At 36.8% G+C, this 15,208-nt stretch overlaps 3 protein-coding genes across 3 annotated transcripts in view; all 3 read right to left on the reverse strand.

Annotated features, from left to right (window-relative positions):
• The window catches only part of LOC113225915, a 1,410-nt gene extending 791 nt beyond the window's left edge, over positions 1–619 (reverse strand). The window contains exons 1-2 of the mRNA XM_026458381.1: positions 614–619; positions 386–554 (exon numbers count right to left, since the gene is read on the reverse strand). Coding sequence (XP_026314166.1) covers positions 386–554; positions 614–619 — 175 coding nt within the window. The remainder of the gene's footprint in view (positions 1–385; positions 555–613) is intronic.
• A 3,602-nt stretch (positions 620–4,221) lies between these two features.
• On the reverse strand, positions 4,222–6,128 carry LOC113226045. Its single transcript, XM_026458549.1, has 4 exons — positions 6,071–6,128; positions 5,309–5,471; positions 4,968–5,098; positions 4,222–4,744 (listed from the first exon to the last, which is right to left on the reverse strand). Exons 1-4 carry the CDS (start codon positions 6,071–6,073, stop codon positions 4,568–4,570), a joined length of 474 nt encoding a protein of 157 aa, XP_026314334.1. The 5' UTR covers positions 6,074–6,128; the 3' UTR covers positions 4,222–4,567.
• A 3,385-nt stretch (positions 6,129–9,513) lies between these two features.
• On the reverse strand, positions 9,514–14,799 carry LOC113226039. Its single transcript, XM_026458543.1, has 3 exons — positions 14,543–14,799; positions 12,648–12,819; positions 9,514–9,813 (listed from the first exon to the last, which is right to left on the reverse strand). The coding sequence occupies exons 1-3, from the start codon at positions 14,795–14,797 to the stop codon at positions 9,578–9,580; spliced, it is 663 nt and encodes a 220-aa protein (XP_026314328.1). The 5' UTR covers positions 14,798–14,799; the 3' UTR covers positions 9,514–9,577.
• Positions 14,800–15,208: the final 409 nt, after the last annotated feature.

The following is a 15,208-nucleotide window of genomic DNA, read 5'->3' on the forward strand; positions in this document are numbered from 1 at the left end:
TGTGTGTGTGTGTGTGTGTGTGTGTGTGTGTGTGTGTGTGTGTGTGTTTGTGTATATATGTGCGGGTGCGTGCGTGTGTGTGTGTGGTAGCGTGCGAGCGTATATGTGTATGTGAAGTGCGTGCGTCCGCATTACCATATACCGTGGGCATTTGTGTAAGAGAATATAGTCACATTTTAATGTGATGTATCAGTTTGAACAAATAATCACAAACCCACATTAACAGGAAGGTAATAAGTAAAAATACGGCAAAAGGGACAATGCTTCAGGCTTACTATACATACTGGAATACGCATTTAGGTACCTTGATTAAAAATATTCCATTACTACTATAGGGTTCATAGTTCATTTGCAAAATGTCTTAAAATTAAAAAAAGATACTTACTTCTAGCGTATTCCGGAAATTCCATGTTCGTTATGCCAAAGAACAAACCCGATCTGTCAGCTGCAATTAACAGAGTTTCCTGATTTTCCTTCAGTAATATTTTCGGAGCTTTCCAATCGACATTGATATTTAATTTATTTCTAAATTTTCTTTGGTATTCTCGCACTGTCTGTTGAAAAATAATGGTGATCTCATTAATGTATAGGTAACAGTGCATAATTTTAATACCAACATTTAAATACCTACCTTTACCGATGGAATTGAAAATACATGAGGATAAACATGTGGCAGGAATGTAACGAACCAGGTATAAAAAGGCAACCATTCGATATCCACTATGGCTTTAGGGTGAAACTTGAGGTCACCACCAATTTCCTCGCAAGTCGTCCAATTTAAAAATTTCCTTTTCGTCTTAACGTTATTATTGACCCTGAAGGAACTTTGAGAGAAATATTTTGCATTTGAAGGTGCAGGAATAAGATCACCAATGATTTTGGTTTTCGATGCAGTCTGAGCTATCTTTGGAACTCCAGAATTCGCATTTTCGTCATTTTTATCAAGCATTTCCTCAAAGTCAAACCACATTCTCGAGCGAGCTTCAGATTCATTCTTTGAGGGTATTTTCGTTTTTTGGTCACGTTTTCTTTTCTGTTCGTAAAGATCTCGTACGCTTGCTACGGCATCCTGAGAGTTAATTTGCTGCTGTAACATTTAGAAAAAATAATACTTGAGTATCTCTTATCTTTTCATTAACGACTTGATAGTTTTTTCGTCTAGTAAATTTTGTATTTTATACTGACTGTGCTAATAAATAAATACGTTATGGAAAACATACAAGCATTTAAATCCAACTGCAGACAAAAGGCACACGATTGTAATTGTTTACAATACACTCATACATGTATTCGTCACGCCTGTCTCTCAGCGGGCTAAGCTGAAAGTATGGACCTCCACCTGTTACGCTCCTGACAAACCTCCTTCGCCTCCTCCACTCCCATCAATCTCTTCATACGCGCCCGTTTATTCTTGGTACTTTAACACGGCCATTTTTAAGCACATTCCTAATCTAATTTTAAAATTTAACTGCCTCTGTGGCCGAACGGTTACCATGCCGGACTGCCACGTAGAGGTCCCAGGTGCGATTCATTTATTTCTCTCGTGAGTTTTGATGTAATTTGTGGTTTTCTATATGTGTGTGTCCATGGCACCCGCGACACAGGGTTACCCTAGTGCAGGGCTATGTTGAGTGTGTGCGTTATTATTATTAATTGAGATATGTTGGCTGAAGTCTACCGCTCTCACGCCTCCATCCACATTCGCTCTATAAATAATAATATGTGCCGTCAATATACCAACATTCATTGTTTCTACATGACCAAACCATCGAATCATCCCGTTCATCCTGGTCTGGCGGTAAGCGACACGCCTGTCCATAACAGTTGCAGTGCCACTCAGAGTTTTAAATCACAAAAAACTGAGTATCAATGCCATTGCGCCCGACACCCTGAGACGTAAGTTGACAAGTCCCATGTGCCTTTAATTTCATCAGCACCCTTACCCTTCAAAACCAAAACGCAATAATGCTAACATTACTGGTTGGCGGCAGATATAGGTAAGGTGGAAGTACTTACCTGGACGAATTCTTTTTCAAGGAGCTCTAACTGCTTACTTCGTTTAACATACCGTCTCCAAAGCAGAGGTCGTGGGTTCTAATCAGGGCTCGCATCTCTGAGTTTCTTGGAATTTATGTGTGAAAATAAATTTTAAATTTACCATAAGCTTTTCGGTGAAGGAAAACATCGTGCACGAAGAAGGTTCACTACCCTCGAAAAACGTGTGAAGTCCCCAACGCGCATTGGGCCGGCGTGGCGTACTACGACGTAAACCCCGCCTGAGAGGAGACCCGTGCCCAGCAGTGAGACGTATAAATTGGTTGCTAATGGGTAATATTTCAAAGAACATTCCAATTTACGCTATATACGTTTTTATAAAATATTTTATTTTATTATCTGACTTAGGTCCAAAAAAAAATTCATTTCCTAAATGTATATTAGCAAACTCACGTCTAATGGAGGCTCTTCCCGAGGATCCAAATCTTTTTGCGACAGTGCATTAGGGACGAACGCATTAGTTATCGAACCATCTCTATTAACATTTCCGAACATTACTGGTTTGCCAAAGTCTTCTGTCACGTCACCATCTTGTCGTTTGAACTGTTCTGCTTCGGTAAGTGTGACAAGGAAGAGAACTGAGTATGTTATGAGCATTTTTCCGCAGTATATTTTGTGTTTGAGGTTTATATCTATTGTTTCGTCGGAAGACAGATGTTGTACACTTAAGGTTGCATTCGATTTTTACTTTTCAAAATTGCGAAAAACTTTAACCACATTTTTGTTGTTTCTTTTCTGCATTTTCTTTTATTATAAAATGTGACAGGAAGAAGAAATCGTGCACCTGGTATGACTACGACACGCGACACGCCTGTCCATAACCGTTGTAGTGCCATTCGGAGCTTTAAATCATAATTATCTGAGGGGCACTGCCACTGCGCCAGAGACCCTGAGACATAAGTTGACAAGTAACATGTGCCTGTAATTTCACCAGCACCCTTACCCTTCGAAACCGGAGCGCAGTAATGCTCATATTACTGCTTAACGGCAGAAATAGGTAAGACGGCAGTACTTCCTTGGACGAACTCTTTCACAAGGAACTCTACTGCTACAAAACTGCTGCATGTAGTATATGAACAATAATAATTTAACATTGAGGGAAAATATTTGCGAAGGTACTAACAGCTGAAATTATTTCTTCGTATCTGTAATTGCGTACATTTGTTTTTTCCAAACAAACCAACGTTTCGCGGTCTTTTCAGGTCCCATGGTCACGACAGACTGACGCGAAAACCTGAGAACTTGCTTTGCAAAAAGTACTTATATAAAATGTAAAACATGAAGGCCTTAAAACCCTTCCCTGATGTACTTCTGTTTAAAACTAGGACATTTCAGTGATAATATAAAATTTATCTTCATAATTTTGTTACAAAATTTATATTAAAAAAGATCTAGCAACATGTTTACTTGATAAATTGCTACACATTATGCTATTATACTAATTGTAAAATTAATTATATTGCATTATTATTCAATTATACAAAACTAAGTTTAATTTGTCTCGTATAAAATCAGAAGTATGGGAGTTTTTTTTTTAAATAGCTTATAAAAAAAAAAAAGAAAAGTACATAATGCATACAAAATGATTTATTACTCCTGACCGAGAACGATAACACTTCTACATTTACACATAAACATACTTGACAGTCACTATTGTATAACAATAACTAACGTTCTGCTACTATCTGTTTCAATTAGAATTATATAAGAAAAAGAAGCAAAAAAATATCTACGATGCCGATACAAGTACTAAGAACTTTAAAACATTGTATTTGTTTTTTAAAGTTTATTGAATGTATAACTACCATGATAATCAATTATCTTTGTGATATTAGTCCACTATACTGTCCTCAGAACGAAAAAGGTCACAGCTGTCGTACAAAGTACGCATAGTTGTGCCTTTTTAGTTACGAGGGCAGTATAATAATAATAATAAAGCTTTATTTCATTTCCAACGAACACATTTTGTGACACATACTATTTATATTATAAAAATTGTGACACGTAATAAACATAACTTGATTGAATTCAAATTATAATCATATTGTAATAAAAGTTTTATTATACGAATGTGTGAAACTTCATAGGATTTTTTCTTAATGTTGGATCGTTGTATAAATAATTTGAAAGTGTATCCTTCAGGATACACTTTCAAATTATTGCGGGTGTATCTTGAAAAATACAAATATCTTCACTTAATAAAATTAAATGCAACCTTAGACGTTAGTCCTATTTGTAAACCCGAAAGACTTCTTGCTCGAGAAGCGTCCTTAGACTAACTCTTTAGAATTTCTTGTCTTTAGGAGCGATTTAAGTCTCGACAGAGACCCAATCAAATTCAGAAAATAATATAATTAGTTTCAGAACCACTGGGACAATTTTGTCCCAGATTTCGGATTCTAATATCATTATTGTTTTAAACGAAGGTGCAGCAGCTTTCCACTTTGTGTTGTTAAGAAAATGTATCACTTCCTGTGACTCCGTCATAAAACGCCACAAAAGCTGAATATCGCTACAGAAGTCGTATAATAGAAGGGTCAACACCCAAGCTAACTGGCTGGTCATCATCACCGTCGTCCAACTCGCGGTACTCGTGCATCGGAGGAGGGGTATATCCTCCGGGGTGGATTTGCCCGATCGATCGGCCCCACTCGCTGCGGAAACCAATCTTGCTTGCTTCTACTTCCATCTGGAAGTAAAACATTGATGAGATAATAGAATAACCACCAAGATATAAAGATGAGATAGTGACATGATATTGATTTATATCTATGGTGGCAGAAATCTTTAACTTGAAAGGAAATTGCTCAGTAGTGAGCTCTAGTTACAACACGTATTTTTTTTTAACTGGTTTGATTGTGGAACCTCGAATGTAACTAATATAAAAAATAATTAAAAAGGGATCTCTCTACCTTTTTCAGGCTAGGCATATCATCATTCGGTGCTAGAGCGTATGCCATTCTTTGACGACAGTTCATGATACCAAGGTAACCTTCAGGTTTTATGTATTTAATCGCGAAGTGCAATAATGGAACTTTCTCTACTGAAATAAAAATTAAGTAGGATTATAGTTTGATCAGCTCGTCCAACTAAGTATTATGCCTAATAAACAGGCACGATGATGGTGATAATGATGACTTTTTTTTACAAATTTCATAAACAGATAAGAAGACTTGTAGAAATGATTAAGGCCATTACTTTATAAGCAATTTTATGATCCTTTTACAGCTATCTCGCAAGTGTTGTTACTTACACTGAAAAGCAAAAGAAGGCAACAGCCTATAAAGGCCAGACTTTTGAGTCTTTATATACAGTGCGCTGAAATCGATGGCTGTCTCCATGAATACCTCGGCTCCGTCCCAGATGATTGGAGGTTCAACGTCCTTGCCCACCTCTATTTTGAATCGCTCCACTAGCTACAAAAACTTAAGACTGATTATGAAATCAACAGTTTGTAATATTCCAATGAACATTGAATTAACATAACCTAGCAACGAAGCAAAATACTAAATATATGATGATGCAAAATGTATCCCTTAAAGCTTTCTTCTTTTTGCGCGGATTAAGTAAAATATTAATGACAAAAGACCAAAACCTGCTAAAAATAATATGAACGCATAGAGAAAAATGGGCGCGGCCGGTGCGCTGTAATGAGTTGTCACTTTGTAATTGGTTAATTATTATTATGAAATAGGTGGGACCGCTGCGTGGCTGTCGGCTATGCGAGGCAATCAGTAAAATCAATCCGTGATAACACTTTTCACAATTTTGACAACCTTCGTGGTCGAGTGGGTTGCACTCTGGTTTTCATGGTCACGCTACCTCTCAGGTTCCGGATTCGATCCTCGGCCAAGTGAATGTAGAAACTAATTTTTCTATATTGTCTGGGTGTTTGTTGTACCGTCGTTGTTTCCGATTTCCATAACACAAGTTCTTAGTTACTTACTTTGGGATCAGAGCAACGAATATGATGTTCTCTTATATTTAATTATTTATGACAAAGAAAAACGTTTACCATAGGCGATGGAACAGAGAACCTCACAATGTAGGAATCATCTAAATCATGGTTCCAATAGTAAAATATCTTCCAATCTATATCGACAATGTCAGAAATATTTAAACTTGTATTGTTCAAAAATTCGTCGCATGTTGACCAATTCAGGAAGTACATTTTTGCTGTGTCTAAGTCCGAATTTGACTTCTCTAGCTTATTCACAGTTGCAGAAAATACTGTCTGAAATAATGTCAGTAGAATATACATCATCATTTTAGTTCGTTTTGTTTGTTTTTTTTTTAAGTTATTGCTGATGTTTAACTTTTTTTTTTTCTCCCTTGTAGATAATTTACGTGCTTATTATTATCGTAGATTCTTTAGTTCTTATTTCAATGCCTGTCACCTAAAGAACTTTACAAACTTGGTTGTAATGATCTTTATTCTACGTTAGCCGTTTCTCTTATATAGTTTAGTTTGTTTCAATCACTCTGTTTCACTAATTGTCTACGATTCTACTTAATTAAATCTTAAACTCTTCGCTTGCTTACACTTTATTCATTGTATGAACATTCACAAGAATAAGCAATCTGAAACTGCTCTCCTCAGTTATTGTCTGTTTTATATATGAGTTTATAGCCCAGTCATGTAAACAATAATATGATTTAAAAATATTTACATAATATGTTTTATTTATACAAAGATTTCCCGTGTCTTCGTTCATGGTGCTAAGTTCATTTGTAGAAATGTGAAAAATGATTGTACATGGTGAGTTATTAACTACACACAAACTACACACTATATGGCCACAACTACAAAATGACAATTTTTCAATACAGAGGTTTGAAAGGCTCTAAGAACGAAATTAGTCGTAAACTTTTTAATGTGTAATAAATAATGGGAATGAGGAAATAAAACTATTTTTTCTAATTTAAATCGCTTATATTTGTTATTTTCAAACAAACCAACAACGTTTTGGGCCTCTTGCAGGTCCCATGGTCACGGCTGAGTGGTTTGTTTGAACCGAAAATATACAAGTTTTATATCCAACGTGCAACAATCGCGAAAATCTAAGGACTAGATAAATAATAGGAGAGTTATAAAATTTCAGATATACAAGATTATACCCTGGTATTACAAAGACACATATAATCATACATCAAAAGTGCTTTTATCACATATAAAACCATAAAAATAATACTAACTACATAAAACAATTATTTCATAATATAATATAATATTTTTTTATATATATAATATCAAGTGACGCGACGATCAAATCGTGCGCCTGATGGTAAGTTACACGTCTGTCCACAACAGTTACAGTGCCACACAGAGCTTTAAATCGCAAAGATCAAAGGGGCACCACTACGCCCGTCACCCTGAGACATAACTTGACAAGTCCCATGTGCCTGTAATTTCACCAGCACCCTTAACGCAATAATGCTGACATTACTGTTTGGCGGCAGAAATAAAAAGGTACTGCAGTACTGCTACTTAATTATCCTATTTGAGTATAAAAAGATATGGTCAAGTTCGTACGTAGAATGCTTAAACTTCTAGGTGCGATTGTGTTCCTACAGCATTCTGAGAGTCACACTCATTCCTCGGAAGATGTTAAATGACAATGTGGCTGTAAACATCTCTTTTTTACTAGCAGTAAAGCTGCTTGTGAAAGAGTTCGTCCAGGGAAGTACTACTGTCACCTTATCTATTTCTGCCACCAAGCAGTAATGTGAACATTATTGCGTTCCGGTTTGGGAGAAAAAATACTCTACCTCTCTAATGACCGAATAAAATATGTTTACATGATCTAAGAGTGATTACACACGGCGACTTTTAGCGGTATGTTGAATAATTATTATAAAATCTGTATGAGTTTACGCCCATTATTTTGTTTTGTTAATTTAATGGTGCAATTAATAAATACATGAAATAAATAAATAAGTAAATTAATTTAAAAGGTGCATCACTTTTGCATCGCGTTTGTATCGCGTTTGCATCACGTTTGCATCGCGTTCGCATCGCGTTTGCATCGCTGCTAAAAGTCGCAGTGTGTAACGTTCTTAATTATGGATATACGCTTACGGCCATATTTAGGGAAACGGTAAAAAAAAATTGAATTATAATAATAGTATTTGTTTTTACGTTCTATTTGTATTATGGTTACCAAATAAATTATTTATCTTTCTTCCTTTCTTTCTATTATTATATGAACCATTGGCCACTATATACCAAAACGTTTAATTTGAAAAAATAATTAATTCAATCGTCTTTTGAATTCGATTTAACGTTCCAGATATATGTGGCCAGTAATTCGTATGTATGTTGTTATCATAATTCAACCTTTTTTGCGTTCCTCTAAATATGTAGAATAATGATGATAATAATAAGCTGTTTATTATCTACAAGCTTTACAATTTTTCTTCTTATTAATAGCCTAACGATTGTGAACTGGCAACCGGTACTATCTCAATTTTCTAAAGATTTCACTTTTTAATATCATTTTATACTATTTCATACTCCGCAGCGTTGCAAGAAGAATTTCTTCATGTCTAAGATGGAATCATCTTAGACACATTTAATTTTGGCGCCAGAATCGACTTCATTCAACTTGTACTAACTTCTAACCAGATGCTATACAAATGACGTGACGCAAACTTCTTCATCCTGTAAAATTGTCAAAATTGAGATTGAAAAATGATATTAATAAACACCACGGTTACGCATCGCGCAGATTCGTGTACTATTTTGTTTATTGTATAATGAAGAAGTCAATATGTACAATCGATCTCAAAGCAACCTTAACGCAGTGGAAGTGGAATCATCATTTAGTATCGGTGTCGCAGCGAAATAGTTTAATTAGCCACATACATTCAATTTCAAAGTTGATTCTATTATAAAATGAACAACGAAAATTAACATACAACATGAACTCAGCTCGAGTTTCGAAATAGGCTTCCGTCATTGCCAAATTGCAGTCGTACTTTCGAGAGACCAAGATCACGGCGCTTCTTATGACGGCCACAGAAGAAAAGACATGACGAATAGACTAAAAAATGGCTTTATGCCAAAACCGGTAAAACTTTACAAAAAATTTAACTGTCATTCGCGTAACGGAAACAATTTAAAGAACGACCGTCAGTTGTCATAATATAGTTTATTTGAAGCTTTACAAAAATGGTTCCTCATATTATACTTAAAAAACTACTTACAACATTGCTTTTAAAATCTTATATATGCACCACCGTTCCTGGGTCGAAAATCAGCCAGTCTATCATTATATATACATGTAAAAAAAGGCAATATGCTCAGACGTCACTCGTATTTTCATTACTTTCCTTATTACATTACGACCTTTTCGGTTACTTTAATTGTTACTTAATTTCTTCATCTTATGAAATAAAAAATAAAAAAACACCACTTAGCATTTGTGAACTAGAAGGCGTCAACGCCTTGTAGCTTTGCAAAAGCTTTGTAGTACAGCAGTAATACAAAAAGAAATAAAGAAAAGAAAATTATAATCAACATTTAATAAAACATATCCCTTTTTTTATTCTCTACTGGCAAGCAAGCAATCCGTCCAGATCCAAGTTCTAATTTACTGACAACAGCAGCAATTTGCTCTCGTGTTGGTTCATCACCTAACCTCGCTGAGAGTGAAATTACTCCGATCTGACAGTCCATCATAACAAGATATCTGCCTTTGTTGACCAGTTTCAAATAGAACTTAAGAAGGGGAACCGCATTCCTTTGTGGTGTTATGTCTGGAACAAACGATTAAAATTTAAGATAGATCAGGGGAATTCACTTGATAATCAGTTCTTGCTTCACTTGTGCATCAATCTCGAAATGCCAAGCAATCCCCATTTTAGAAAATAATGTTTGTGCCTGACAATCACAGCAATTACCTGGTCTCAAACTAGGGAATACTCTATTATTATTTTTTTATTATTAATTCAAGTAACACCAATTATATGAGTCAAATATAATTGTTAGTAAACCACTTATTACTAATATTAGTAGAGTACAAGTAGTAGCAGTAGAATTTCTTGTGAAAGAGTTCGTCCAGGGAAGTACTGCCACCTTTCTGTTTCTACCGCCAAACAGTAATGTCAGCATTACTGCGTTCCGGTTTTAGAAGGGTACGGGTGCTGGTGAAATTACATGCACATAGGACTTGTCAACTTACGTTTCAGGGTGACAGGCGCAGTGGCAGTGCCCCTCAGATCTTTGCGACTTAAAGCTCTGAGTGGCACCGCAACTGTTATAGACAGGCGTGTAGCTTACCATCAGGCGCACGACTTGTTCATCCCGTCACTTGATATTATAAAAAAAAACAAAATTATACACAATAGACACTGCTAGAAACACGCAATTCGCAACAGTGTCCCATGTAATGGGGTTCAGCCTGGCCCACACTCAACGCACCAGAGATGTGCTTCGCTTGCACGTGGTCGCATAAAAGCTATCCAATCTGAATCACATCCCTGACGCACTACAGAAGCGGGGCTGCCCCATCAGCACCCGAAACGCATTATTATACTGAGTCCGGAAGGGCCATAGGTTCGTTGCCTAATTAGTTAATACCTAGTTAATAGTTAATACCTCCACAAACTATACTTTGTGTAAATTCATCATCAACCATAGAACATATGTTTTTATAGGTCTTAGTAGTCTTATCAGACGACACCTTGAATGGATTGTGACTGGTGAAATTACAGCACATGGGACTTGTCAACTTATGTCTCAGGGTGACGGCACATTGGGAGTGTCCCTTAGATCATTGCGATTTAAAGTGTCACTGCAGTAAAAAAAAAGAGCTTTGTGAGACAGTACTCTGGCACGGTATGCTAGAAGACGTCGGTTCGAATCCGGCCGGATCGAAGGAATTTTTTCGAAGTGTAATTATAACAAACTAGTGGAGTAATTTCACATAAAAAAAATTGAATATCAATTCAATAAAAATTTATATTATGTACAATGAATAGCGGCATCTCTAGCCAGGGCCGGTAGCTGTAAAGTTACCTAGCTGGGTGACGAAATACTTAAGAATTCTCAAAGATGGCGCTACGGTAAAAAGTCGTTGAAAAACCAAATACAAAAACACGACTACAAACGCAGAAAAATTCGTGAGTTCCGATGGTTCGTTCCGTGGCTGGTTACTTTGTAAGACTTTGCCGTGTAACGTTCAAAATATATTTTTTTAATTTGTTTTATGATATAAAGTGAAAGGACACGAAAGGAGTAACCTCCTCGCACAACGTACTTTTCTTTTCCTGTATGTCTGGCGAACCATGGCGCAACAATAGGCGAGTACCTTACGCCAATTGGCAAATGCTTTACCACGATGGCAAGCATTATAGCATATGCCGTCGATACGATAAAAAAAAGACGGGGCGAACAAGGCGCGCGCATGATAACAATTCCGATGCCACTTGTAAATCACAAGTTCTGACTGACACTGCCACAGTGCCCGTCACCCCGAAACATAAAGTTAACAAGTCCTATGTGCCTGTAGTTTCACTAGCACCCTTACCCTTCAAAAGCCGGAACGCAGTAATGCTCACATTACTGCTTGATGGCAGAAAGGGATATGATGGCAGTACTTCCCTGGACGAACTCTTTCACGAAGAGCTCTACTGCCAGCACAAATGTCAAATGGTACGCTTTACAAAAAGCCATTCTCGGTGTCAATTTGTCTAGTGCGTACGGTCTAAACCACGTGATGATACGTCAAAAATGCTTTTATCACTTGAAAGTCATAAAAATAAACTACAAGAAACCAATATGTTTATGAAATTTTATAACTCTCCTAATATATATGAAACATAAAATGTTGTCGATTATTTCGTTCGCAGAACCCTTTAAATCTCTCTCCTAAAAAGTTGTAATTTTGTAGTGCAGCATTATTACCCCAAAGGTGCGAAATGTAGTCTAACAATGATTATCTCGCAGCGAGAGAAATCGTCAAGAATTAGTGTATGGGATACACCACTGTAAAATATAGCTGCTTTTCAAAAGTAGTGTCCGAAACCAAAACAGTTCATTTTTGTCGTATAACACAAATACACTCAGAACGAGCAAATTTTTTTGCTAAAGAACACCGAGCTTTTTATTGTTTAAAATAATCAAGTGAGAAATGAGCTTGCATACAATTGGTCTGCTTTGCATTTTAAATATTCTGCAGCTGTTTCTAAGCAACGTTATATTTTTAGCAGTACGGCTCCTCTTGAAAGAGTTCGTCCAGGGAAGTACTGCCACCATACGTATTTCTACCACCAAGCAGTAATATGAGCATTACTGCGTTCCGTTTCGAAGAGTAAGGATGCTGGTGAAATTACAGACACATGACATTTATGTCAACTTATGTCTAAGGGTGACGGGCACAGTGGCAGTGCCCCTAACATCTTTGCGATTTAAAGCTCTAAGTGGCACAGCAACTGTTATGAATAGGCGTGTCGCTTACCACCAGGCGCACGACTTGTTCGTCCCGTCACATTGTATTAAAAAAAGAATCTTCCTGATGATTTAGGTGATTTTGAGATAGAACACTGTGCCAGAAAGCAATCGATATGTATTTCTTGGAAAATATACGTACTTCCATCTTTTATAACATTAGCTACAGCATAGAAACGCCCGGCCGGACCTTGGTCATCAAACAGCAGCATCTCGTGTCGGGATCGGCCCATGGTCATCAGGAGGATAGCCGCTCCCCACACTGGCTGCTCCTCTAAGTAATCCTTCATGTCGTGGTAGATACGACGTATTACCTAAAAAAAGTTAGTACTAAAATACCCTTTATTCATTAATTTATTCAAAATCGTTAAATCGCACCCCTCATGAAAGAATGGCGTATGAGTTACGTCAAAACTCTATCGACTAATATTGTAGATAGAGTTACAAGAATTGGAGATGTGGGTTATATTTTTCTGCATCTAATGGAGCAATAAACATTTTTGACGTAACTCCACTTATGCCATTCTTCCATGTGGGTTGCGAAATGTGAAACATGAAATTGCCGTTATAGCGCTATATAAAAAACTACTAAGAAAAATCGTTAGAAGTATGTTCATCACATGATAGTCACAATAAAAATTATAATAATGCGAACTGCATGAAACAAGTCTGCCCTTCTTACCATAACTAACTTAATCGTCATTTTTAGCAAATTGAATTATTATCGTATCTGGGATCTGCGGAACAAGATCTACAACCCCCTTTAATCGATTTTGTGATATCTTATTTAATTTGTTAATTGTTAAGCAAAATCATTGCGTAATTGACATTTTTAGGTGACAATATAAATTTAAGAGCTAATATCGCGAAAGTTACCGAAATGCAATTGCATTAGTTATAACAACGAGGGCAGAAGTCATCAGTATACACATTTGAAATTTTACAACTCTCCTACTTAAGCCTAAAAAGTTATCGATAATTTCGTTCGTAAAATCTTTCAACCTCTTTCCTGAAAAAGTATCATTTTGCAAAGTATCATGTGGCCTTGTTACACAAAGGTTGTCAATTAAGCACTGACTAAAATCCATCTTACTTATCTCTAATACTCTCTTCCAATTGATCATCAGTCTCTGATGGAATTGAGGAGTAGTCGCGGGGAATGAGCAGGTGTTGATATGGATCCGTGCGTTGTGACGCAGTTGGTACGAAATTCGCACCAAGCCATTTGTTACAATAATCGTTTGGTACATTGAATTAAAGGATATTTTCTACAAAATTCGCACTACTATTAATTTTATTCTTTAAAATATTTTAAAACAAAACTCAGTAAAATCACATATTCGCGAAATTCCAATGGAGTGCACGGAAGGAATCATCACGCACGACGTCACCATGCCTTTCCTCTATGTTTGGCGCATCCAGTTTTGTACTTTTTGTTAACCGCGCTAATGTGATGGACTATGGCTTTAATACTGTCCTCTGGAGACTGCCGATAGTTTCGCTACCAAAGCGAGAACTTCGTAGTTGAATTAAGATTCAACGGCTTAACAGTGACAACTACTAGCTGCCATAGTTCTGTACGTGCACTCGGTGTCGCTCACCCAAGGAACTAGCCTTTTGAACACCGGATGAAGTTTGTGTAAACGGGCTGACCTGAGCCAGAACCTGACTGAATATGGTTCCTGTGCGACCTTGCACTTTATAGTGCCCTTCCGGTGTAACCAAGAAGTTGATAGGGAGGGGACTGTAAGCAAAACTTATGTAGAGAGATATGAGCCCGTTCTCTGGAGATTGTCCAGGTATGCTTAGGGAATGACAAAAGTAATGATGATAAAAGATGATCTGAAATTTAATCTCGAATGTACTGCTCCACTTTAACATATCGATGATAGAGCAAGCTTTCTCAGGAGTGAGTTAAGTACTCACTGCTTAGAAAATTAAAGGACATATAGGTGCAGCTTTAAGGCTAAAGTATTCAATTCATTTCATAAAAGTTTATATTTAATTTGCTTTAGTAGAATTCAGAACAATGCTAACCATTGGAGCTGCCATCTTGAATTTCATGTCTACACACCGCGGCCCCAAATCCATGTTCCACGTATAGTAGGTCCTCCACGGGATCCCCACCACCATATCTAATTCAAAAAACGGACTTCTGCCGAACTCAACACACTTTTCCTCATGCCTTTTCGTCGGATCACGTTTAACTTCTAAATAGTCATGACTAGATGCAACTACAACTGAATATAATATAATTATTACACTTTTTCGACCATGCTCCAGGAGATCCATGATGGACTAATCTATAATGTGGTTCCAAATGGCTTATAAAGGCAATGTTTAAGAAAGTTCAATTCAATTATTCTTTCAATACCAAATGTTTTGACAGACTTTCGCCGCAACTATAATAATATTAACATGAGTAATCGTGAAAGACTTTCTTCTCATAACATTGTCTTCGCAGCTTAGAATTCTATTGTGCGTTGATTACTACTGAATATAGGTATACATATAGGTACACACGGACGAACACTCGATAAAAAGTCTCTGGCCGCTATGAGTTTTTGAGAATTGCACGATTTAATCCCGCCATCCCCTTTCCATTACCGGTGGACTAGACGTAGGCTTGGGTTGCATCCCTTTGTTGTGGATATTTCAAGGATTCACACGAAGCGTTACGCTTCCACATTTATATGGCGAACG

Source organism: Hyposmocoma kahamanoa, unplaced genomic scaffold (assembly GCF_003589595.1).
Source record: "Hyposmocoma kahamanoa isolate Upper Pololo Valley unplaced genomic scaffold, ASM358959v1 180, whole genome shotgun sequence".
Lineage (NCBI taxonomy): Eukaryota > Metazoa > Arthropoda > Insecta > Lepidoptera > Cosmopterigidae > Hyposmocoma > Hyposmocoma kahamanoa.